Below are 27399 nucleotides of genomic sequence, written 5' to 3'. Positions count from 1 at the left end.
TTTTCTGTTATCTCAAGCCGATAGTCCACGTAGTTCTTTCCCATAAAGCTATGTGACGCTGGCAGTCTCTCATATTGTGCTGTTCATACAATCTCACCCGGCTATAACAGTGAAAACCTACAATAATTGACAGTAATCGGCTTGAGATAACAGTAAAAGTTGCGACATAAACGCCCTATACCATGGGATATCTACTTTTGAAATTGGTTTATTTGCCATAACATTTTACAATCAGTACTTACATTAAAAATATGATAGATAATATAAATAATATTATAAATGAGTAAATTTATATAAAAAGGCACTAACGGCATAAGTGGAACTTGTTGCCAGCAGTGAGTGCGATTGGAAATTACAAATATTATAACATTAATCAAGACTAAAATTGGATATATACTATAATACCCATATAGTACAGAATCAAGAAAAACGTACTATAACAGACGGATTATACACTATGATCTTACAGTTATTACGAAATTATCATTTCATACACTTATCTTGAAATAAACTCTAGCTTTTACCCACTCTTCTATTTCACTACTTAGTTTTTTTGTTATTCTTTTGTTTATAAAGTGATATGGGACTATATTAGCAAAGTATTCCATGAAGAATGTGAATTGATGTTTATTTATAGTTAATCTTGTAAAGTTTCGAGTATAAGGATTGAGTACAGACGGACGAAGGTTGTGTAAATGTGTATTCAAAGTAAGATGCTGCTTATTTCTATTGGCATGTGTAATGATTTTCCCTACAAAGACCTGTCGTAGCGTTGGAACCCCAAATTCAACAAACAACTTCCTGCTTGGATACAGTCTAGGCCGTTTTAGAGCGGCTCTAATTAAATGCTTTTGCAGGGTAAATATTCTATTAAAGTGCATTCTATTACTTACGCTATTGTTTCTCTATGAATATAGTTACTTTAAGCTTAACTAACTTCTACGATTGGATCCAACAGAACGAATTGTTACCCGCAAAATCTAAACTAGTGAAGAATACTTGAATGTGGCCTGGTTGTTTGCATATTATCACTGCACGATTATCACGAATTACCTGTACTTTCAGGTTCTCCAAGAAACCAAGCCCATTTGTATCGGTGAACTGACCGTGCCGAAACTAGCCGGCGATAACCAGAAGGATACGAATCTGATAGTCGAGCCTAGATCGCTGAAAAGGCTGCACAACGAAATTATATCACTCTGGTCTTGAACGTCGCAAAAATAGACTTCGTAATTTAAGTGCCAGCATTACAATAATGTGATTGTGAACTGTACTCTAATCGATGAAAAACATACTTTGGAAAGGTTTAAAAGAACGCGTCGTTTCTTGAACTGTTCCAATACATTAATTGGAGTACAGTGAAGTTGTTTGGACCGCCTAGTGCATAATCGATAAGCTTGATCAAAGAAGGCTGTATTTTCTATTTCTATTCAGCAATTATTTTGCGTAACATGCAATAGAGATGTGATATAATTGTCTTTATTTTAATAATTTATAATGAAATTAATTATTATTAGTCCTAAGTTGCCATCATGTTATAATTTTTCTAACTGTATTTATTCAATTTTAGTTAATTAAAAAAAAATCAGTACCCTTGTAAAGAAACCAGATGAATGTTTTTAGATAATATATTCTCATTATAGATTTTATAGGATGAAAAGTGAGAAGAACAGACGTAATATTATTCACTAATAAACTATTTTAATTGGGCTACTTGAATGCTTAAATTATAGAAAATTATTAGTACCCTTGTAAAATGTTTTCATATAAAGGTGCGTACAGATATACACGCCTCGAACACGCTCCGCACACGCTCTGATCATGAACGTTATGCGAGATGTTACGCAAGGGTTCGCTGTATGTTTGAAGGATGATCGCGCGCTTGTCGTATTGTTGACTTCGCTACAACCTAACCTCACAAATGTGAAACGTTCAATCCAACTGATCGGGTGACAAAAACTAAATAAAATATTCTGACCAGGGGATTGCTGGGTAGCCTAATAATACATTATGTTTATATAATAAATTGATAATTATTGTGTTTGATGCATTCATGTTGGTGTTTTATTACAAAAAAGGTTATGTCTGTCAAAGGTTTGAAATGTGAAAGGCGTGGTTGTGAGTGAGGCTTCTTTCTTCTAAATCATAATATGCTGGTACCTATTATTTAAAATGTTTTCATGATTTTACATTATTTAATTTTGATGATCTAATAATTGATCATTAATTTTGATAATTTTATATGCTAACACAGAGATCGTAACTGATCCATCAAAAACGTTAACCGCACATGCGCAACTATTGGTTAGTTCGCCCTAGGAACTTGCCAAGCTCGATCTCTGTTATACGCTCTGTTCGCGTTCCGCTCCTGCTCCACCTGCGATCATCTATCGATCTGCTCGACTAACGTTCGTTTGCGGAGCAGAGTGTAAGTCTGTACGCACCTTAAGACACTTATAAAAATACTAGCAGGTGACCCGTGCTGCGGTAACACTGGCGAAAATGATTTTGTATAAATGTAGAATGCAGTCTCCTTATGTCCAGGAAACATAGAAAAAATTAATAATTGTTCATTATTTTGTCAAAATTACGTGGATAATCTTCATCAGAGTTAAATTCCAAAGTCAAATTTCCAGCAAAAAAGGTTAGTTTGATTGGTCTCAAACCCCTAAACCGTTCATTCATGTGTAACACATGCTACCAATTAAGGTACGGAGTCACTTGGAGAAAGCTCTGTTTGGTTGGACTTTTATTGTTGCGTAAACTTTTAATCACAAATTGAATAAATTTGTTTCAACCCTATAGAGACACACTTACTTTATGCTAACACAGTAGACACACTGGGGTGTTGAACACCCCAATTTAATTTTGCATGTTTCTTTGAAAAATATAGAGGAAAAAATTACTTAGCCCATACTCCATCATTTCTTAATCATTTTTGTCCCAAATGCATACAGAAATCGAAAGTAAAGCACTGCTCATTAATATTTATACTAATTTTAGAAGTACTTATGTTCCGCCTGAGTGTTGGAGCTCCTAATCTGGTTTGATGGAATGGCTTGATCATTGCCAATGATAACTTCATCAAAAACTCACGTCTCTTCATTCTATTGTTTTGAACCTCAAGTTGTAGAGAATCATAGCATTTATTCCAATCTGATCTATCATCCCATACCACATTCACAGTGGTCAATACAAGTAAATCTTTGTAAAAAAAAGTATTTGATAAAAGTCCTACGTAAAAGACACTCTGGGGTGTTAGACACCCCAATCGAAGAACAAGATGAGCTGGTGACCTTATAGAATGCTATTACTGGAGAGCAGTGGTGGAGTTAGTGGTGGAGAGCAGTTGACAATGCTTCAAACCTAATTTAGACTCGGCAATAATTTCTATCTGTTTGATATTGTCAACTGTAGAACAGAAAAAAAATCCCTGGTGTGAAACACCCCAGTGTGTCTCTTTAGGGTTAATTATTAAATTAAAATTAATTTAATAATAGCAATGAGAATAAGCCTATATCCATCCTTCGTAAATTCAGAATCTATGTAAAATTGCAAGATAAAGAGCTAATTTAGTTAAATTTTGTGGAAATCTAGAAGACATAACCTCATTTCGGACTTTTAATGTTGGGAGAGAAATAGTGCAAGGTATTCTTAGTTTTTCTCTCCCGATCTGTGCTTTATTGTAAAAAATAATTAGTTTATAAGTGATTATGCGTCGTGTATTTCCTATCCCGTTCATGTATAAGAAAATTTCTTTCTTTATAAATAAGAAGATTACACTGGTACTAGTAGTTTTGTATAATTGAGTAATATTATTTATTGAAATTTCAAAGAAGTTTCAAGATTAATCAATTATTGGACCGAAACTAATTTAATAATAACTGATTGAAGATTTAGTAGAGTATATATTGTCCATAACCTAGGATATCCTAACAGGTTTTTTAATATGTTAAAGTGCTACTCTATCTGTAAAATCCTCTAATTTTTCACAGAGATTTCCTCTGTTTTCTGTGAGGAATTCAAGAGTTTCTCTGTGAGAAATACATGCATCCCTCGATTTCAGATTTCTGCCTATACAGAGTTGTGTCGTTTCTGATATTCTATACCATTCTATAGATACATATCTACATATGAGATTTTTAAAGTTTCCAATTTTAAGAAATAGTTCCCTGTCTTCCTTGAATTGGAAGCACAGTCGAGCGGATCTTAAAAATGTTGTGTGAAAAGAATCTGGAATATATCAAAATTATGAATTGAGGAGTTATAGGGGAGTAATGAGGAGTAGTAAAAATAATGTGGAGTAAAACATAATGTACTTGTGAAATAGTTTTATTACATGACAACTGGTACTGATACATGAACTTATTAGCAGAATTTTTTAGTGATTTTTTTATTTAAATTGAAATTTATTTGCAAAAGGAAATTAGTTACAAACATAATGAATAAAACATAAATTGTATAAATTAATATATCAAACAAAACTGTACTGCAAATTAAATTTCCTTTTACACTGCCAACAAAAGAGAATGTTGAGTGTTGGCAGTGGGTCGTAGGATATGTACTTGAAATTTACTGGAATGTACTAGCTATTGAAATTAACTGTGGCCTAGCACAAGCTAATTTCGTGAAGAATCTTTCTTCTCTTAACGAAAAATGACCGCTTCTAAATAATTCCCACTGCATTAATATAAATAAATTGCATCCTCCTAGAAATACTCAAATTTGTTATAAGTTTGATGTTCATTATAGCTATCATCTTTTAATAATTGCTCATCCTTTTCCTTTTATTATATTCATTTTATCTATTTGTTTTTTATGCAGCAATACAAACTTTGGAGAACAGGCTATACAATAGGTTATCGCTCAAATGTGTACCTTTAATTCATTGAATTACAGTTTCCAAATGTAGGCTATATATTGGAATGTGTCGGTAACTACACCTTTTCCAACTGTATTTGAGAAAGTATAAATTGTAATTGAGAATAGTCATTTGTATTTGAGAAAACGTCAGATGTAAATGAGAGCAGTCAATTGTAGTTGAGAATAGTGATTTTTATTTGAGAAACTATCATTTCAATTTGAGAACATACGATTTAAAATCGAGAAGTTGTCAGTTGAAATTGAGAAATGATTTTAAAAAACCAGTGCTTCCAGTACTTATATTTTTCATAATTGTACTCATAAAAAATAATATGATAATATATTCCAATAAAACGTTTAGTTTTTAAATAACAATTATTTTCGAGCCGCAAAATCCAAAGAAGAATTGCCGAATTGATTGATCAAGAGATTCAATTGATTGATGATAAAGTTCAATTGCGCCTTGAACATAGAGAATTTAATCTTCATCAAGTGCAATATTTCACAAAATTTTGGAGACAAAAGTCGTGTTGCCAATTCATACATAGAAATTTAATGATACTCATTAATCATTCATAGACAGTATAGAGGAAATAATTTCACCATTGAAAATATTAATTTGCCCCCATGCAAAGCCTATGGTAGTAATTGGAATACTGTGTACGTAGTATAGTATCCTTCACTGCTCAAATCAAACCTGTAGGCTAAGCCACGACATGTCAATTGGAAAATTTTCTCATTTTCAATTGATATCTTCTCATTTACATTTGACGATTTCTCAAATACAATTCACTACTCTCAATTACATGTGATGACTTCCCAGATACAATTGACTATTCTCATCTACATCTGGCATTCTCTCAATTACAAGTGGCTAATCTCAAATACAATTGATACTTTCTCAAATTAACTTAATACTTTCTCAAATAAAATTGGAAAAGGTGTAGAACATTTTTTTTTTGCTGCAGAAAAATCAATTTTTTAATATTTCAGCATTTCATTTTCCTCATTAAGGCACTCACTTGTTATTTATTATTTCCTCAATAGCTTTGAAACCTTTTGTATTCGAAAATATTATTTCATCATTGTGAAGTACATGTATTTATTCTGTGTGATTGAAATTGGTTCTATTAAATAGGAATTCATTCATAAAAACTGTACGAATCTTTTTGAAAAACCTTTGATGATGGATGTTCTAGGAAGTTTTGAAAGCCTGCCTTTCTCTTCTTATCTCAATAGAGGTTTCCTCTCATAATATTGTTCTATAGAAAATAATGAAGCTTATTTCAAATGTTATTTTTCATTTTATCTCTTTGTCATCTTTCTATTATTTCGAACAAGTCTAGTAAAGCATCAGCATTACACTTAGAAAGTAAATATACGTCCAAAGAAACACATTATGATTTAAAGATGAATTATTTCTAATATAACAAAAAATAATAAAAATATGTCTTATTACATTACACTTAGCATTACACTTCAAACATTATACTCAGAATGTAAATGTACGTCCAAAGAAACAAATTCTGATGGAAAGATGAATTATTTCTAATATTAACAAAAAATATGTCTTTACAACAACTAGAAACATTAGTTTATTATAATATTGCAGTACTAATATTATACTGACATAAATTTATCTATTACGAGAACTTTTCAGTGGAAAATTCACCTTCATAAATGAATGAAAACAGTGTGCCATAAAGTCAAAACCTAGTTATTTTTCACAAGGTAACTTGAATCCAGTATTGTAACACAATGTCAAGTGCAACACAATTATTAAAGAAATGAGGGAAGTATCCTATATAATATCCTACTACTCTAGCAGTCTATTAGCCACAGTACAGTTCAATAGTTATTTGTATATCTAGAGTGAAAAGTGCTGTTTTTTCTCCCTGAGGGAAAAGTTTGAAGCCCGAGGCGAAGCCGAGGGCAACAATTTTCCTGAGGGAGAAAAAACATTTTTCACTCGTGATATACCCAACATTTTTCCTCCACCTACATTTTTATAAAAACTGCAAATAAAATAATTTTTAAAAACGTACGGTATGTGTCCAAACAATGTGTTACAACACAATCTAAAAAGTAAACAGAAACAGCTGGCTTGTAATCACAGTTCTCCTCCGACAGCTCTATCTGTCGGCTAAAGTTGTAACAACAATGACAGCCACAACTACAGCTATGATGAAGTTCCCGTTTCAAATTTGATTAGTTAATTAGTAATATTCGTTGGCTGGTATTTTGAATAACATGGATTAAAAGAAAAAAATATATTTTTTTCTAGTATAGTGATATGAAGTTTGTAATAATAATTTCAGCATACAAACATAAATTTTATATATCGATCAAATGTCTGGTTGAGGTATTGAATTTAGTTGGTTTAATGACTACTCTATATGCTTCCTCATCTGAGCTTAGACCTTCTGACCTATTCCAAATCACAGAGGAAAGAATTATTCCGTGTCCAAATGTACGTTTTTAAAATAGAGATGCTTCCCATGTTATTTAAATGGAGTCACTTTTACTCCCTAGGGAGTTTTTCTGTTTTTTAGTACCGAGAGCGAAAAAGTGACACTTTAGTATCATGTTTCAGGGAGTAAAGTAAGTTCTTTTGACAGTTGGTGGAGGAAAAATAATATTTTGAACTACGGTATATTATAGTGGAGCGGCGAAGGTAGCGGAGAAAATAGTTGAGAGTGTTGAGAATTAACAAAATATATTAATAAAATATATTAAATAAATATATTAAATAAATATATTAAATAAATATATTAATAAAATATATTAAATATAATATATTAATAAAAATATCCCCGCTTCTCTCTGCCTTTGACTAGCCACTATATTCTGATACATTTGAATAAATTTAGTACTTTCCAACACTCTCAGCCTCCTTCTCTGCTACCTCTACCTTTGTTGCTTAACTGTGTTCACTTTGAACCTTAGGTAGTGCATCATCTTGATTTAGATTTTCATTCTGCTGAGACAGCTGGAAAACTTTGCTCCAATGACGGGCGACAAGGGACTCCTGCATTTATAGATGCCACCAAAATGGATCGCGCCGTAATCGGAGCAATCGATAATGGTGTCGCTGTTGCAGTCCTAGAAAAAATAAATCAGGAGAAAATAGTTATTTGTGCAACTAGTGCGCAAAGTGACAGTTTGTTGCATCGAAAGAAACGTTTAAATGGTTTCTTGAGTGCAGCAAACGAACTTTGCGCACGTATTTCAGATTAAATTTTTCCTACAGTTACCATTGAATATGAAAAATGGGTAATTATGGGTAAAATTGCCTGAATAATGTAGTAGTGTTTGAATGGCGAGGCGGCTGTGTGGTGTGTGCTGTGGTGGCACTGTGCTGTCGGTGTCCTTGGTTATAATATATAATGAATAATTAGCGCGTTGTGCTTCGTTGCACCTCTGCTCACTATAGCAGCCCACTCACTGTTACCAACTTAATTTTGATTTTGCTGCAATGGTGCTCCATATAACCTACTAACTATTTTGCGTTGTCATGCTGCAAATCTGGAGTACGCAAAGTACTCACTTTGCGCACTAGTGCGGAAAAGTGATTCTTTGCAGCCTGCAATCAGTGCACAAATGGTCACTTTTCAGGGTATCTGTAGGAAAAAGTCTCATTACAGATCAAAAAATTTCCACAAGAAGTGGAATATTTTATTTAGACTAGCAGGTAACCCGTGCGCCGCAAGGGTCTTATTAAAAACGTGTCATACTTGAAAACTTGACCTACTGGAATCTTGAAGAATTTTAAATAGACCTATAAACATCCTGGGTAAACTAAGAATCAATATATGCAAAATATCAAGTTAATCAGTTTAGTAGTTCAGACGTGATGAAGCATCATTTGTGAATTTTCTATCCCGTACGTGTATAAGCCAATTCTTTCCTTTATTATACCGGATGACCCAGAATAATGGGAACTTTTAAAAACGTCATAAAACAAAAGTGGGAAGGGCAAAATAATTTTATTCAAACTAATGTGAAGTTCAAGGCTTGCCATTTAAGAATTATTAATAACATCTATCACTTTTTGACAATATTACTTCATTTAAATGGCTTCCTCCTGAACGAATACATTTGTAATAGTGTGATATTGAGAGGGTAGTATTGTAGTTGTTTTTGTGTATCTTATATTATTTTTCAGGTTTTTTAACTAGAATGAACTTTGATTTTCACTGTATGTTGAACCCTGCGTTTTTAGTGTGAGAATTGACTCTGTCTTGTTTAGATGAAAATGTATAGATTGAAATTGAATATACCTTCTTTTTCCGAATCAGTTACTGAGTAACTCTGTTGGAAAATTTGACATGATTTCTATTGATTCGTTAATGAGTTCAATAAACCTGAGGTTGAATTTTAAAAGTATTTTTCATTGAAGTTCCTGGCTCGTAGTTACTATAGTTGCTAGAATATGTGACAATGATGATAATCTGTGCATTTGAATGAACGAATCCAATAAAAATCTCCCAACCAATCAAGGATTCAAACATAAGTTTAGTAGTATAATTACAGAAGAGTAGAAACACCTCCCCTCCGTTTACACATTATTCAAATCTGTTTTGACGACTCCTCATTGATCGCTGCAATTTCTCATCTGGGATATCGCGGATTTCATTTTAATTTTTAATTAATTCAAAATTGTTGATCAAATTGTAAGCGAAATCCACCCAGCATGGCAGTTAATGGCAACTGTGCGAGTGAGTATTGTTTGGTAACCGTGTAATCTCACGATTAGGTTGCGTTTCCTGGTCCCATGAATCGCCAGATTGTCCACCTGCGATTTTCTGTTTGTGGAGCTATCTCAAAATCAAGTTTTCACAACTTGACCAATAACTGTGTTGAATTATAACAGACAATTCAGAATGAAATTAACAATATCCCAGCTGAAATGTTGCAGCAATCAACACAGGTTGCAAGAATGTATTCGGGCAGGAAGAAGCCATCTTAATGAAGTAATTAACAAAAAGTGATAGATGTTATCAATAATTCTCAAATGGCAAGTCTTGAACTTCACATTAGTTTGAATAAAATCATTTTTGCCTTACCCACTTCTGTTTTATGGCGTTTCTAAAAGTTCCCGTTATTCTGGATCACCCTGTGTTGGATTCATTATCTAAATTAGTTTAAGAGATCTGATACACAATCAATCTTGATTGTCTATTATTTCATACATCCAACATATTTATATAATCCAATCCATTCCACTGAAGTTAATAGATAATGTTTTAAATTTAATTCAGTATGTTGATCATACAGTTGATATGAATATACTTTCAGTACTTAATTGTATTCCATAAAGTCCTGTGTAGTTATAAAAAGGTATACAAAATTGAATTCATCTGAAGATACAAAAATTGAATTTCGCTCCTGTTCAAGAAATATTTGGAAGGTAACATAATCGGTTTCTAGTATTTTTGCCCAGATGCTTTGAAAATCAATCGGTATAATTCCAAATCAGTGAAATAGAAGTAGTCAACTTACAAAAGGATGAGTTTCCATGTATTTTATTACAGTTTGTCTAGCACAGTCCAAGTCGTTAGCACATCTCTCATAAGCTGCAACAGAATTCAATAATCTCCCGTGAAAATGTTCATCAAAGATTTCTTAGTTCATAAAAGAATTATAAAAATTCTCAAAGAATTGACTTAGTAGATTAGAATTTCCGTTATTCATAGACAAAACTTTCTCTGTTGAACCTTTAATTTGTAATGATAATGGTACGGTAGCTGAGAAATCTGTTGAAATGATTTTTGATGTTCATACATTTGAGTAGATCTGTAGCTAAATTTTGAGTAAGCCTATGTCATTACGGGAAATCATCATTGATCGAAATTGAGGCATCTCTCAAAATTAGCTAAAACCTCTGTCTACTAAATCTTACCTGGACCAACCTGGTTACGAGATATTATTAGGCTATTACATTTCCAATACTACTGTTATACTCTCCAATCAAAATAACATGCAATGGAATAATAAATACAAATGCAATCTGCAGTTTCATTAAAAATTTTCCCAACTTGTTTTAGTAGGCCAGGCAACGAATGCTCAAATAAAGGTATTGAGGGAAAAGTTTGGAACACAATTTTCAACTCCACAGCTCTTTTAAGGATAGTAAGAGGATTAACATATCAAAAGTCCTCACCCCTTCCCCCTGTGCTAAAGGGGTGTGGGTGGTTTGAAAGTACCATTTTTTTCATTTTTCGCATATATCTCGGAAACTATACATCTTATGAACATTTAAATTACATGCAAAATTGAAACTTACAACATTACCATCAAGTTTTGTCCTTTTTATATTTCCGATATCTCTCATAGTTTCTGAGATATCCGCTCTTAAAGGTGAGAAATTTTTTGAAAAACACTTTTGCCTCCAATTTTTTCATCTTTTCGGCCTCATAATTTTTGAACGATTGATGAAAGAATCTGTGCTGATTATGACCCGATAGAGCATCAAATTCTTCAATTTGATGTATATTTTCACTATTTTACGCATTTCCCTACGACTATTGCAGCAGTTTTAGTGTTGAGAGTGCAGTTTTCTATTGCTCAGCAACAATAGATCATTTGACAATGGGATTTGGAGGGAATGTTTGGAACACAATAATTTTCGACTTTGCAGCTTTGTTGGGACTAGTTTGGAGATGAGCATATAAAAAATCCCAACCCCTACATCATGTGCTGAAGGGATGAGGGTGGTTTGAGAGTCGCATTTTCCACTTATTACCTACATGCTTATAATATATATTGGAAACAATGTATTCTATTGACATAATCAACTGTATAAAAATGAAGCTTAATACATTTCCTACAAGTTTTGTTCAGTAGAGATTTAGATTTCAGTCGATAGAGAGCATTAAATTATCTTCCATTTCATGTATAATTCGACTATTTCACACATTCCCATATACGACTGTTGCAGAAGTTTTAGTTTTGAGTGTCTTTGTTTGGTAGGAAGTTTAGAAACACCCCCTGTGTTTAGTTTGGCAGACGTTCTAATAGATACTCAGTATGAATGTTCATACTGAAGCACACTGCCATTTTATGATCACAGAATAGTGTAATATTCGAAAAAAGTCACTTGTTGCAAATCTTGAGATTTGACACTCAAAACTAAAACTGGTGCAACAGTCGTATGGGAATGCGTGAAAAAGTCGAATTATACATAAAATAAAAGATAATATAATGCTCTACAATCTCGTAATTAGCACATTCTTGTCTCATCGATTGTTAAAAGTTATAAGACTTGAAAGAGTGAAAAAATATAAGAAAATCTTGTTTTTCGAAAATACATCACTTTAGAACATTAATATCTCGAAAAGTATCGGATTTATCGAAAATCTCCACTGATCAAAACTTGTAGGAAATTTATAAGGCTTCATTTTTATGCAGTTGATTATGTCAATAGAATACATTGTTTCCAATATATAAGCATGTAGGTAATAAGTGGAAAATGCGACTCTCAAACCACCCTCATCCCTTCAGCACATGATGTTGGGGTTGGGATTTTTATATGCTCACCTCCAAACTAGTCTCAACAAAGCTGCGAAGTCGAAAATTGTGTTCCAAACATTCCCTCCAAATTCCATTGTCAAATGATCTATTGTTGCTGAATAGAAAATTTCACTCTCAACACTAAAACTGCTGCAATAGTCGTAGGGAAATGCGTGAAATTGTGGAAATATACATCAAGTTAAAGAATTTGATGCTCTATCGGGTCATAATCAGCACAGATTTCATGAATCGTTCAAAAATTATGAGGCCGAGAAGATGAAAAAATTGGAGGCAAAAGTGTTTTTCAAAAAATTTCTCACCTTTAAGAGCGGATATCTCAGAAACTATGAGAGATATCGGAAATATGTTAAGGAAAAAACTTGATGGTAATGTTGTAAGCTTCAATTTTGCATGGAATATAATGTTCATAAGATGTATAGTTTCCGAGATATATGCGAAAATGAAAAATGGTACTTTCAAACCCACCACCACCCTCTAGCACAGGGGCTAGGGGTGAGGACTTTTGATATGTTAATCCTCTTACTATTCTTAAAAGAGCTGTGGAGTTGAAAATTGTGTTCCAAACTTTTCCCTCTATGATCTTTCGTTGACTGGACTATAAGTAATATCGTAACCAATGCCAAGCAATGACGATCATCTATCATTTTTTTAAGCTTTATACATTCATCTATTTCAATTTCCATGACAAACTGCTATAGTGAGGTCCACGTTATAATGGCAGTGGAGAAATATACGAGAACAACGTTGCCGATCCTCTGTCTTGTCATTGCCTTCTATAGACGCTATCTGATACAGGTTTATTGATGAAAGAATCTGTGCTGATTATGACCCGATAGAGCATCAAATTCTTCAATTTGATGTATATTTTCACTATTTTACGCATTTCCTCACGACTATTGCAGCAGTTTTAGTGTTGAGAGTGAAATTTTCTATTCAGCAACAATAGATCATTTGACAATGGGATTTGGAGGGAATGTTTGGAACACAATTTTCGACTTTGCAGCTTTGTTGAGACTAGTTTGGAGGTGAGCATATAAAAATCCCAACCCCTACATCATGTGCTGAAGGGATGAGGGTGGTTTGAGAGTCGCATTTTCCACTTATTACCTACATGCTTATATATTGGAAACAATGTATTCTATTGACATAATCAACTGCATAAAAATGAAGCTTAATAAATCTCCTACAAGTTTTGTTCAGTAGAGATTTTCGATAGAGAGCATTAAATTATCTTTCATTTCATGTATAATTCGAGTAGTTTGAGTGTCTTTGTTTGGTAGGAAGTTTAGAAACACCCCCTGTGTTTAGTTTGGCAGACGTTCTAATAGATACTCAGTATGAATGTTCATACTGAAGCACACTGCCATTTTATGATCACAGAGTAGTGTAATATTCGAAAAAGTCACTTGTTGCAAATCTAAAGATTTGACACTCAAAACTAAAACTGGTGCAACAGTCGTATGGGAATGCGTGAAAAAGTCGAATATACATAAAATAATAGTTATTTGTGCAACTAGTGCGCAAAGTGCACAGTTTGCTGCATCGAAAGAAAAAACGTTTACGCCCGAGCCGTAGGCGAGCGGGCGGAATGGTTTCTTGAGTGCAGCAAACGAACTTTGCGCACGTATTTCACCTTAAATTTTTCCTACAGTTAGCATTGAATATGAAAAGTGGTAATTATGGGTAAAATTGCCTGAATAATGTAGTAGTGTTTGAAGGCGGGGGGCAGCTGTGTGTGTGCTGTGTGGCACAGTGCTGTGCTGTTGTTGTCCTTGGTTATAATATCTACTTAATAATTAGCGCGTTGTGCTTCGTTGCACCTCTGCTCACTATAGCAGCCCACTCACTGTTACCAACTTAATTTTGATTTTGCTGCACTGGTGCTCCATAAAACCTACTAACTATTTTGCGTTGTCATGCTGCAAATCTGGAGTACGCAAAGTACTCACTTTGCGCACTAGTGCGGAAAAGTGATTCTTTGCACCTGCAATCAGTGCACAAATGGTCACTTTTCAGGGTATCTGTAGGAAAAAGATAATATAATGCTCTACAATCTCATAATCAGCACATTCTTGTCTCATCGATTGTTAAAAGTTATAAGACTTGAAAGAGCGAAAAAATATAAGAAAATCTTGTTTTTCGAAAATGCATCACTTTGGAACATTAATATCTCGAAAAGTATCGGATTTATCGAAAATCTCTACTGAACAAAACTTGTAGGAAATTTATTAAGCTTCATTTTTATGCAGTTGATTATGTCAATAGAATACATTGTTTCCAATACATAAGCATGTAGGTAATAAGTGGAAAATGCGACTCTCAAACCATCCTCATCCCTTCAGCACATGATGTAGGGGTTGGGATTTTTTATATGCTCACCTCCAAACTAGTCTCAACAAAGCTGCAAAGTCGAAAATTGTGCTCCAAACATTCCCTCCAAATCCCATTGTCAAATGATCTATTGTTGCTGAATAGAAAATTTCACTCTCAACACTAAAACTGCTGCAATAGTCGTAGGGAAATGCGTGAAATAGTGGAAGTATACATCAAATTCTTTAATTTGATGCTCTATTTGTAACTCCTGGATGACACAGGTCCCCATGAATTTTTATCAGTTTCTTTATATCTGTATGGCATCCAACAGTGGCAGACTCTTGATAGTGTATCTGCTGGTATATTCTCTTTTCAACTTAAATTATATTGAACTTATATCTGACAATTCAAGGCGCCATCGTTGGATTTTGTCATTCTTAATCTTGCTGGTTTGTTTATTACTAAACATGAATGAAACTGATTTCTGGTCTGTGATAAGTGTAAATTCTCGTCCAAGTAAGTAATGTCGCCATTTCCTGATTGATTCCACAATGGCTAAGCTTCTTTTTCCTGCAGAGTGCCTAGTTTCAGATGTGGAAAGAGTTCTTGGAAAAAACGCAACTGGTCTCTCATTCTGTGTTAATACTGCTCAATAGCGTAATCTGAGGCATCAGTTCCAAAGTGAACGGGACTTTTTCATTAATGTGCACTAGAACTGCAGATCCTATTCTTTCGTTAATGATTCAAATATATTTCTGCATTTCATTCAACGGGAAGTGAGTATTATGCACAAGGGATGGATCTTTTTGAAAATTCTTTTATCCATTTGGAGTAGTGTGCAAGCATTCCAAGGACACGCTTCAATTCTTTCTGATTTTTTGGAGCTGGTAAGTCAAGGAGTGGTTTCAATCGATCTGGATCGGGCTTAATCATACCCTGACCAATTTCGAATCCCAGAAAGGTTAAATTCTCCATAGATATTTTACACTTTTCTTCATTAATCTACGATCAAAGGAAAATCATAAAAATTCACACGATACACGAAGCACAGGTCTTACTTATAGAAATGTTATTCTAGTGAGGACAAATTCAAAGGATCTAGAGATCTATAACAGTGAAAGTCATGTGATTGTAGCACTCAGTAGGCACACTCATAGTTTCAACTATCTAACAACAGCGGAGAATGATCTCATATCATTGCTTATAAAAAACACATTAAGCTTTGATGATAAATATATAATGAGATGGCAGAGGAAAATAGAGGAGAACAAGCATGGAGGGGTGCGTATGAATAAGCATGATGATGAGTAATAATAACGTGCTGGATGTGGCAAATGAACTTGATTCCGTGGATGAGATAGAGGACAGTGTGATTGAGGATAAACAACAACTCCACGTTGCTCTTCAACACTCTAATATAACTGTATTTTCTCTCAATATCAGAAGTATTAGGAAGAACTTCGATGACCTGATGATTCAACTACAGGATATGTCCCATGATTTCGATATAATAATACTAACAGAATGCTGGATCAAAAGAGATTATACACAGAAGCAACTGAAGGACTACAATATTTTTCACTCTTTGAATAATCGTACTCAAAATGATGGAGTAATTGTATATGCAAAGGAAAATCTCAATGTACAATCGGTAGAACTAAATATCAGACAGGCCAACGTTCTTCATCTACGACTTCAAACATCAAAGGAGAGATATAAATATTAGCAGTGTACAGATCACCTTCCTACGCCAGCATAACAGAGTTTTTAGAGGACTTTGAAACAGTGCTTGGTAGACTGAGAGGTCAATCTATTATTTGCGCAGGAGACTTCAACATTAATACGCTACAGCCACATCAGCATTATCAACTTGATGATTATTACGACTTATTGAGTGAACACGGTTTGAAGAACTGCATTAAAAAGGCTACCAGAGTAACAGCGGGAACGTCTTCTTGTTTGGATCATATGTTGACCAACTGTAAAAGTAAAATCCATCCAATCGTGTATCACTCGAGTATCACAGACCACTTCATTACAATTCTTGGACTGGAAGAACATCAGTTAGACAGAACAAATGGGGATGAACAGAGCTCAACTAACTGTCAACTCTCAACCAACTGTAAATCGGTCAACTTGAACGGCTTGAGGAGAGGACTGCGAGTGGAACAATGGACGGAGGTTTTTGAGTCAAATAACACAGACTCAGCTTACGAAAAGTTCCTAGAAATTCTACAAAAACATATGGAGAGCAATACACATCATTACAGACAAAAGAAGAGGATCAAGAGCATAAAACCATGGATAACACGAGGACTTATCTCAGCTATAAGAACAAGGGATTCTCTAAATAGAAGAAGGAAGCTGGACCCAGAGAACGGAGAACTCGCTAACTACTACCGAAGATACAGAAATACACTGACGTCACTCATCCAAACTACAAAAGAAAATTATTTCAAGATGCAACTAAATGAAGCAAACAATGATGTAAGGAAGACATGGAAAATAATCAAGGATGCTACAGATTCAGATCAGAAAAAGGATATACAACTGAATGCTTTGAAAATTAATGGTGACATAGTCACACTGAAAGATAATCCTAGAGAACTATTGAGTCATGTAAATAATTTCTTTGTTAATATTGGAGAGAGTATGGCTAACAAAATATCTGAGAGTCTGAATAAAAATATTAACGAAATTATAGCAGATAATGTACCAGAATTGCATGTACAGAGTAATATGTTTCTTTTCCCCATAGATGAAAAGGAAATAATAAACACAATTGATTCTTTACACATCAATAGTGCACCAGGCCTAGATGGATTAGATAACAGGACCTTGAAAGGAATAAAAGATTTAATTTCTAAGCCTTTAACTCATATTTTTAATCTGAGCTTGTTATATGGTACTTTTCCAAGAGCAATGAAGCAAATCTGTGTCAGACCTATACATAAAGCAGGCGATAAACTAATTATTAGTAATTATAGACCTATTTCACTGATTAGCAATGTATCAAAAATTTTAGAAAAACTAGTTAAATCAAGATTAATAAGCTTTTTAGAAATTAATAATATTCTTTCTCCTAACCAATTTGGCTTCCGCAAAGGTATAAGTACAGAATTAGCTGTACTAGAATTATCAAAATTTGTAACTAGCAATTTAGAGGAAAAGAATAAATGTCTAGCAAAATTTTAGATTTAGCAAAGGCCTTCGACTCTGTTTCCCATGACTTATTAATAAAAAAGCTTGAGGCAATAGGTATAAGAGGAGTGCCACTTGAATGGTTCAGATCCTACCTCAGCAATCGACAGCAAAAAACAAAGGTTGAGAACCATATGAGTGCAGAGGGTTCCATGAAGTTTGGAATACCTCAAGGAACAGTTTTAGGACCAATTTTGTATTCGATCTTTGCAAATGAGTTGTGCTCCATTCAAATTCAAGGTAGAGTTATAGCCTTTGCTGACGATACAGCACTCCTTTTTCAAGGAAAAAACTGGGAAGAAGTGTTCCAAACAGCAGAGATAGAACTCACAAAAATCACTAGTTGGTTAAGAAATAACTTATTGTCATTGAATTCAGAAAAAACAAAATTTTTAGCTTTTTCTTTAACAAATAGCACAAAACCACACATGACAACAATGAAGCTCCATAATTGTGATAGAAATTGTAACAATAATTGTAATTGCCCACTAATAGAACGCTCTGACAATATAAAGTATTTAGGAATAATAGTAGATGATTCATTGAAATGGAACAAACACATAACATATACAACTGCCAAAATAAGGAAGCTTATATACAAATTCTATCAATTAAGGCGTATCATAGACAAAGAAATGTTAAAAACTGTATACTTAACATTAGTTGAATCTCTTTTAAGGTACGGTCTGTTAGTTTGGGGTGCAGCTAACTTCAGTTTTATAGATCCATTATTTAAAACTCAAAAACGCATTTTGAAAATAATGGGAAACAGGGAAATCCAGTTTTCAACTGTAGAATTATTTATAGAAAATAGAGTACTCAGCGTTAGGCAATTGTATATATTGTTGTTATTAGGGTATATGAAAAAACATCAAAATAGGAACCATATCATAAATCATAGCCATAATACTAGAATAAGAGAACGTTACAATCAAGAAGTACCAAGAATGAATACAGCGTTTGGGCAAAGATCACTAGGATATTTAGGGCCTACAATATCTAATAGAATACCATTAGAAATCAAAGGAGAGGAAAATTTCAATAGGTTCAAAAGAAAAATTAGACATTGGTTATTCAGTATTGGGATACAAAGTAGTGAGGAACTAATAGTAAGTAGGATTTAGATTTAAGCAGTATTCTTTTTAAATAAGGTAATTTATATGTAGAAAATAGTACCTCGGTTTAGTATCTTTGTACTAGGTGATGCTTAGGGTAATAGATATAGTTTTAGATTTTTGGAATTTTTGTATTATCTGTTGTAGCATAAATTAGTATTAATTTGATGATAACCTCGACACATATATTATATAGTGAGGTATCATTTTTGTAAACACTGAATATTGTTATATTATTGAAAATATATGAAAAAAATATGTAATGTATGAATTTATGAATAAACTCCTCTGGATGTGTCGTCCAACATCCAGAGAAATTATTATCATTATATTCTTCGTTCTGGAAATATATTTCACTCAAAGCGCACTCAGTTGTTTTAGAGATGCAGGCACTTGAAGCAAATGTAATCAAATTGGAATATGGCATAGTTTTCATCTTCGATTGTACTACTAGTTTCTTATCTATAAAACTTGCTGTGCTCCCAGTGTCTAATAGTGCCAATGTATCTATTCCATTAACACGTATAGGAACAAGACATTTTGAGAGGTCAGTGCTGGTATTTGCTGCTGAAATTACTGTGGCAGATACCATTTGGTTTTTTTTATCGTTTCGTGCTCTGCATACTTTTGAAAAATGGCCTATTCGATTACAAGTTAGGCATGGTTGTCCTTTTGCTGGGCATTGGCTATTATCAGTATGATTATTATAGCCACAAAATCTGCATTGAATCTTCTTTTGGTAAGAATTACGGACTAAAGTCGTTTTCTCGGTATTTTTATTCTCGTTTGCTAGGACTGTGTTAACATATTCTGAACTGGTTTCGTATTCTTTAGCAATGTTTCAGCATTCTCTAACATTCGTGCTTGTGAGATAGCGTCTTGCAAAGTTAGCGATTTCATTTCGAAAAGATGTTGTCTGATTTTCGATGATTCTAATCCGGAGATGAACGCGTCTCGGATATATTCACTTTTGTTATCGTCAGCCGTGACTGCTGAAAGTTACATGGTAAACTTAGCCGTTTTAGTTTATTATAGAATTGATCAATTGATTCTCCATGGTTTGTTTTGCTTTAGATAAGCAGTAACGTGCATGTACTACATTTTGAGGTTTATAAAGCTTTCTTCAAGAGTTGTTATAGCTTCTTCAAATGATATACAATTGCAAATACTTTCAAAAATATTCGGTGACACATAATTGATCAAAACATTCAATTCATCTTTTTTCGGGATTGAACTGTTTTTTAAGAAGTTTAAAATGTTACCTTCCAATGTCTCCACGTTTTCGGTGCTTCATCTGAATCTTGGTCAATCGATAAAACTGTTGGTTTCAGTATTTTTCCAAGCATTTGGTTTTGCGAATCGTTTTCTCCTTCACTGACTAAATCTTGACGTTTACTCGTTTTTCTTTTCGGACCCATTTATTTTATTTTTAATGTCGAATAAATTGTAATAGAATTGGACTCAACACGAGCTTTATTCGACATTAAAAATGTGTCTTAGTAACAGAGATAACAGATTATAAATATTACAGCTGTTTTATCATCACACATTCCCTCCAAATCCCATTGTCAAATGATCTATTGTTGCTGAATAGAAAATTTCACTCTCAACACTAAAACTGCTGCAATAGTCGTAGGGAAATGCGTGAAATAGTGGAAGTATACATCAAATTAAAGAATTTGATGCTCTATCGGGTCATAATCAGCACAGATTCTTTCATGAATCGTTCAAAAATTATGAGGCCGAAAAGATGAAAAAATTGGAGGCAAAAGTGTTTTTCAGAAAATTTCTCACCTTTAAGAGCGGATATCTCAGAAACTATGAGAGATATCGGAAATATGTAACGACAAAACTTGATGGTAATGTTGTAAGCTTCAATTTTGCATGGAATTTAAAGGTTCATAAGATGTATAGTTTCCGAGATATATGCGAAAAATGAAAAAAATGGTACTTTCAAACCACCCACACCCCTTTAGCACAGGGGGAAGGGGTGAGGACTTTTGATATGTTAATCCTCTTAATATCCTTAGAAGAGCTGTGGAGTTGAAAATTGTGTTCGAAACTTTTCCCTCTATAATCTTTCGTTGACTGGACTATAAGTAATATCATAACCAATGCCAAGCAATGACGATCATCTATCATTTTTTAAGCTTTATACATTCATCTATTTCAATTTCCATGACAAACTGCTATAGTGAGGTCCACGTTATAATGGCAGTGGAGAAATATACGAGAAAAACGTTGTCTTGTCATTGCCTTCTATAGACGGTAGCTGATACAGGTTTATTAATGAAATATTAACTGTTTCTTCTCGTTTAAAATAATCAATTACATTCCATTAAGCAAAAAATTATATTTTTCAATAATTCAATAATGAATTTTCATAATTAAGATTAAATATTTTGTTAATTTATTAACAATTCTACATTTTTAAAAGACGATCTGGCAACAGAGCTAAGCGAGAAAGAGATAGAGCTATCCGCTTTGTCGAATGAAAGACAAGGATAGCATTGATAATCAAGCACTGCCATTATAACGTGGACCTCACTATAGTTGATATTTCGCTTTTTGAACTATTTTTGATACATTATCCAATACTATAGTGAGGTCCACGTTATAATGGCAGTGTTTGATTAGCAATGCTATTGCTATCTTTGTATGTCATTCAATAAAGCGGATAGCTCTATCTCTTTCTCGCTTTGCTCTGTTGCCAGATCGTCTTTTAACAATGTAGAATTAATAATTAACTAAACAAATATTTCATATTAATTATGAGAACTCAATATTAAATTATTGAAAAATATAATTTCTAGCTCTTAACCTTCCGGTAGTCGCGCCCTACTCAATCACACGAGCAGTCGCGTGTTGTATTTTGTACAACATCCTACTTTCCAAGTGCACTGTGATTACTGTACTGTGTACTGTGTACTGTACTGTGTTTACTGTCAAAACATATAATTAATTGTATAATTACTTTTTCCATCTTTTTGGATTATTTTACGCCTATGAACATTTGAATGATTACAATCTCATAGCCCAATAAGGTACATAAAGCAAAGCCATCAATTCTGTGTTATTGGTTCGTTTACAGTCCCCGTATACAGTCTTTCCCTATCTTATGCACAGTGCGACTTATATGTACTGTGGCGACTAAATGGCACCTAAAGACTGAACCATTGCTCTGTTGAAACTGCAACTCAGTGGAGTGACGGGGGGAAAGTTTTGGAATGCATAGGTGACTCATTCACTGACACCACCCCATTCAATAGTTTTGTGCAACAAAAAAACTGACACTGTTGTACTTTTTACAACAGCGCGACTGTCGGAAGGTTAATAAAATATAATTGATTAACCTCACTATAACATCCCTCTATCTTTATACATTATTGTGAAAACTTGAGATGTTTAAAATTCAATTGGAAATTTCTCCCACCTCCATCCGAATCCTTATCGTCAAATATAACCGTGGGGTATCCAGCGTCCTTCCAATAAACCCTAGTGATGGAGAAAGGCCCGCAGTAGTCACCCTTGCATGTATTGATCATGGTGCAGTCGATCGTTTCACAAATGCAGTCCAAGCAGTCATCACTGAATGGTATTTTGGTGATATTGGCACCTGAAAATTGAATTAATAAAATAAATAACTGGGACTGAAATAGTATCTATTTGATTATTACAATGAGTAATTTAACCTACAATTAGGCCTATAACAATATTTGTTATGACATCGTAATATGCTAGGTACTCTTTTTATTAGATAAATTGTGATATAACCGAAAATAAAAAAATCTGGTGTGGTGCACTCACACAATTTTCCTTGCCGTTATGAAAATTTATCAACTGACGCTAGTGTTCCCGCGCATCTCAAGTCTTCTATTCAACGATTTGAGCCAGCTGGTGACAGGGCAATAACGCTGGAGACACACATGAAGTCTGCTATCTCTTCATAGTGAATGATTTAATAGAATCAACAATAATTTGCAATTGAATAATCACATTTTCTCGAATTTAAAGCTTATTTTCAATTTTAGGTGAAAATGTTTCTGAACATTAATTGTAGAGATTTTTATGCTCAATCTACTCCACTTCATTATTTTTGTTTCAATTGTATCTGAAGCCTGATAATTGGAAATCTAAAATCGAACTTTGCATAGATGGGGCGGAGCTCCTTAAATTTTTACAGATATGGGACTTGTGGCAGTTGATAGAGCTTATCGATGACTATTTTAGGTATGAATTTGATCAAAATCGTTGGAGCCGTTTCCGAGAAAATCACGAAAAACCCTGTTTTTGACAACATTTTCGCCGTTTTAGCCGCCATCTTGAATTGCATTTGATCGAAATTGTTCGTGTCGGATCCTTATAGTGGAAGGACCTTAAGTTCCAAATTTCAAGTCATTCCGTTAATTGGGAGATGAGATATCGTGTACACAGACGCACATACACTCATATACACACACACACACACATACAGACCAATACCCAAAAAATAATCCAAATTTTTGGACTCAGGGGACCTTGAAACGTATAGAAATTTAGAAATTGGGGTACCTTAATTTTTTCGGAAAGCAATACTTTCCTTACCTATGGTAATAGGGCAAGGAAAGTAATAAAATACCGTATAGTGAGGTCCACGTTATAATGACAGTATTTGATCAACTTAGGTTTCGCTATCCTTGTCTATTATTCAACAAAGCCGGTGTTACTATCCTTTTCTAGGTCCACAACGATGCCAATTATGTTTTTGACAGTGTAGAAATATATTTAATTAATGCAGAGAATCGGCATCGCTATTCTTCTATCTTTATCCACTGCCATTATAACGTGGACCGCACTATAGTAGTTGCTATCTTGGTGAACAAGGCAAGGTACCTGAAATCACGTGAGACTTGATTTCGGATCACACATGATACACTGATACATGATACACATGATACACTGTATATATGATAGAATATTTGATACACTATACCAAGTTTAGTTTAATGGGGTGATCTTTAAAATAATGCTGGTGATTATCAGTTATTGGATGTTGTACTTATCGAATTCAATATTGGAGGTTGAAATTGTCAGTCTAATCTGAGAGATGATGAAAATATATATCAATACTAAGAAATTCTAATTACGTTATCAATTTGTCAAGGTTTTAAATGTCAACCTTGATTGAGAAAAATGTTTAAATGATTGGAAAAGGGATAATGAACAGCTTTGATATTTTCCAAATTTTGATAATGGTTTGAAATGAATTGGCGGATAAGGGAAATGTTTTTTCCTACAGATACCTTGAAAAGTGACCATTTGTGCACTGATTGCAGGCTGCAAAGAATCACTTTTCCACACTAGTGCGCAAAGTGAGTACTTTGCGTACTCCAGATTTGCAGCATGACAACGCAGGTTATATGGAGCACCAGTGCAGCAAAATCAAAATTAAGTTGGTAATACTCATAGTGAGGCCCACGTTATAATGAATGACAGTGGAGAACAGCGTTGCCTTGCCTTGATTATAGGGTTCATTTCAATGCTTACATAACATAAACCCCCTTCAAGCAGTCACAAAAATTTTCAATTGAACTACTAATCATTATAATTCAATTATTATTATTCAATTTTAAATAAATTAAGGTTTTTATCAATAATAAAATTACACAGAAAAACATTTGATGGATTTCAGGGAATTTTACCCATAATTACCCACTTTTCATATTCAATGGTAACTGTAGGATAAACTGTAGGTAAACGTTTCTTTCGGTGCAGCAAACTGTCACTTTACGCACTAGTTGCACAAATGGAGCGTCTTTGAAATTTCTCAACAAATTAAGTTGAATGTCAACAAAAGTTGAAATATCCATGATATTACTCATTGGATAAAAATAGGCCCAATCCTTATTAAAAAAGATTCCAACATAACTGCCAATGGTGTTGAGCTTCTGTGTACCTAAAATCTAAATCTATTTCTACGAATTTAATATTTTCTACCAAAAATAGCAGCATAGAGAAAAGGTAGCATGAGCTCTATGATAGCAGTTTCACTGAATAATAATATTCAATAAACAGGAGATCATCATTCAAAGCCAAGCTATACCTTGATCTTTATATGATTCAATTGTGATCTTTCAAAACTTCCTTGTCTGTAATGTAGTCCTTCCACACTAAGCCGGCATTTCTACTGGAATCATCTCGTACGGTTTTAGTACAGTAATAATCACTTCAAACCTATAACTACCCACTCCTTCTCTTCAAGGTTGAAAATAATTCATTTGTATGGTGATAATGCGTCATTTTCTATGATGGAGCAAATAAGAATCTAACGATTGTATCAGGTCTAGACAACGAGGAAAACAGCGTAGCATGTTGGAAAGTTGCTATAATAAGGCATTTATTTCCCAATCATTCATGAGATATTGTGACTTTCAATGTATGAAATAAATAAATAAGATTGAAATTGCAATTGAAATAAATTTGGATACAGTAGCCAATTCCATTATGATGCAGAAGCTCAATTTAATTAGGGAAAAATCGTATTATATCAGTGGAAGCTCTACAAATTTTCTACCCTACTATTTAACAAAGTGTAATAGCAAACTTACTCGATTTTTGCGCTTCCAAACGGGCCACATCTACAGCCCATTGACATTGGACTGCGGCAATCAAAGATAAGGAAACCAACAAATAATAATTGTGTATCCCCATTATAATCAAAGAGATACACAGTTTGGACCGTATCACAGAACTTCACACTGGAATGTGCTAACTAATCTGTAGTCGGCTGGCTATGCATTTGTGAGGATATATTTAAGTGGTTCTCCCTCCTAGATAGCCGACTGCGGTACCAAATAAAAAACCGCCAATTACCACCCATCCAGTTTCAGTTTAGAGCTTAGTTTGAAATCCAATTGGGTTTTTCCTAGTCGAGAATGTTTTCTTGGATGTAGACCTACGTTTGATACCGGTACAATTAGAGAGTAGGAACAGTTAGATGTAAAAAGATTGATGATGATTATTTTTTGTAAACGATTGGGAATTTTGGTGAAAGCTCTGATAACTATCCTATCCTATACTATTAAACGAGCAATTTCTGTTCATATGTTTAGATGTTTGTATTTCACCGGATCTCGAAAACGGCTCTTAAGGTGCGTACAGATATACGCGCTGCGAACATGAGCAATTCACTTTTAATCAGCTGATTATATCTGTATTTTTACAGAAACGGTAAGATACAGGTATAAAAAGCTTGGCATCAACTGATTAAAAGTGAATTGTTCATGTTCGCGGCGCGTAAATCTGTACGCAGCTTAACGATTCTCACGAAATTCAGAATATAGTAGGTTTATGATATAAAAATCCTATTGCACTAGGTCTCATCCCTGGGAAAACTCTCTGAAGGACATTAAAAGGATAATTATTATTCATCCTTGGAAAAAACAGCTGATAATAATTCGTCATCTGTTGATGATGGAAGAGTGAGTGAACGAGTTCATGTGTGTGGGACTGTGTCAAAATTATGACTTAGCTGTTGAACTTTTGTAATCATTCAATCAGGTACTTAGTGCCGGTTGCAAAAAAGGCGGGTTATTTTCAATCCTTATTAATTCCAGTAGATTCATCTTTTTGAAATGGTCTTCTCTGATTTGGTTCACGTGAAATCAATCAGGATTAAAATTTAACCGGCTTTTGTGCAACCGCCCTTTTGAGGTGAATTTTTGCATTCCTCTGTGAATTAATCTCAATTTACTGTGATTAGATAGAACATTTCTATATGAACTATGAATGTTATTATAATTTCATCTTTCGTAATAAATTGTTTATGCTTTTTAACTCTAGAGCGAAGCTCGGTCCCCGATATTGGAAGATTAAAATCTCCTTCGTAGATTTCTAAGTGGGAAGTTTTAAGGTTGTATTATAGTACTGTGGGTTTATCAAAGTATCATTAACTTTTTACTAAGTCCTTCGAAGAAGAAGCTGTTCAGCTCTCAGCTGTCATGAAACAATACCGAAATGCGGAATAAAAAACCGTATTCGAATCAAATGTTACAAAAAAAGTTCAAAGAATAAATTCATTTACCAGCTCTTATTTACTTATTAATTAGATTAGCACAAACAATACAATGATCGGAAAAGAAAAAACAGGCTATTGCCCAAAACTTCTTCAATTTCCTAATTTAGTTTCAAATTGTTCAAATATTATACATTTCAATTTATGAAAATATAAATTAGTTTAAAACAAACAATTTTAAATTTGGATAGATTTATAATAAAACTTTCTTAAAAAAATATGAAACAAACTTTAAATTCTCAAAATAGAGAATAAAACCACTTAAATTTTCAGCGTATATGGCTTGCTGAGTTTGGATTTGAGTATGTGATTTGAAAGGTT

General features: G+C 33.7%; 2 protein-coding genes across 2 annotated transcripts in view; one reads left to right on the top strand and one right to left on the bottom strand.

Annotated features, from left to right (window-relative positions):
• LOC111061147 (dynactin subunit 1) overlaps positions 1-5278 on the top strand; it is a 56178-nt gene extending 50900 nt beyond the window's left edge. The window contains exon 15 of the mRNA XM_039419248.1: positions 1066-5278. Within this exon, the coding sequence (XP_039275182.1) occupies positions 1066-1209 (144 nt within the window). The 3' untranslated portion in view covers positions 1210-5278. The remainder of the gene's footprint in view (positions 1-1065) is intronic.
• Positions 5279-7618: 2340 nt separating this feature from the next.
• On the bottom strand, positions 7619-26171 carry LOC111044603 (lysozyme-like). The gene is made up of 4 exons (XM_039428978.1): positions 25613-26171; positions 22459-22641; positions 10366-10439; positions 7619-7965 (listed from the first exon to the last, which is right to left on the bottom strand). Exons 1-4 carry the CDS (start codon positions 25713-25715, stop codon positions 7828-7830), a joined length of 498 nt encoding a protein of 165 aa, XP_039284912.1. The 5' UTR covers positions 25716-26171; the 3' UTR covers positions 7619-7827.
• Between the last annotated feature and the right edge of the window lie 1228 nt (positions 26172-27399).

This window comes from Nilaparvata lugens, chromosome 1 (assembly GCF_014356525.2).
Source record: "Nilaparvata lugens isolate BPH chromosome 1, ASM1435652v1, whole genome shotgun sequence".
In the NCBI taxonomy this organism is placed as follows: Eukaryota; Metazoa; Arthropoda; class Insecta; order Hemiptera; family Delphacidae; genus Nilaparvata; species Nilaparvata lugens.
The sequence above is the reverse complement of the archived record's forward strand: the minus strand, read 5'-3'. Positions and strand labels throughout refer to the sequence as shown.

Excerpts from the sequence above, each read along its gene's own strand:
- LOC111044603 (XM_039428978.1), bottom strand. The coding sequence starts at position 25,715 with ATGGGGATACACAATTATTATTTGTTGGTTTCCTTATCTTTGATTGCC. Across the intron at positions 10,440-22,458 it reads CGATAAGGATTCGGATGGAG|CTTATGAGAGATGTGCTAAC; the intron begins GTGGGAGAAATT and ends ATTCTGTTGCAG. Across the intron at positions 7,966-10,365 it reads ACATGGAAACTCATCCTTTT|GACTGCAACAGCGACACCAT; the intron begins GTAAGTTGACTA and ends TATTTTTTCTAG.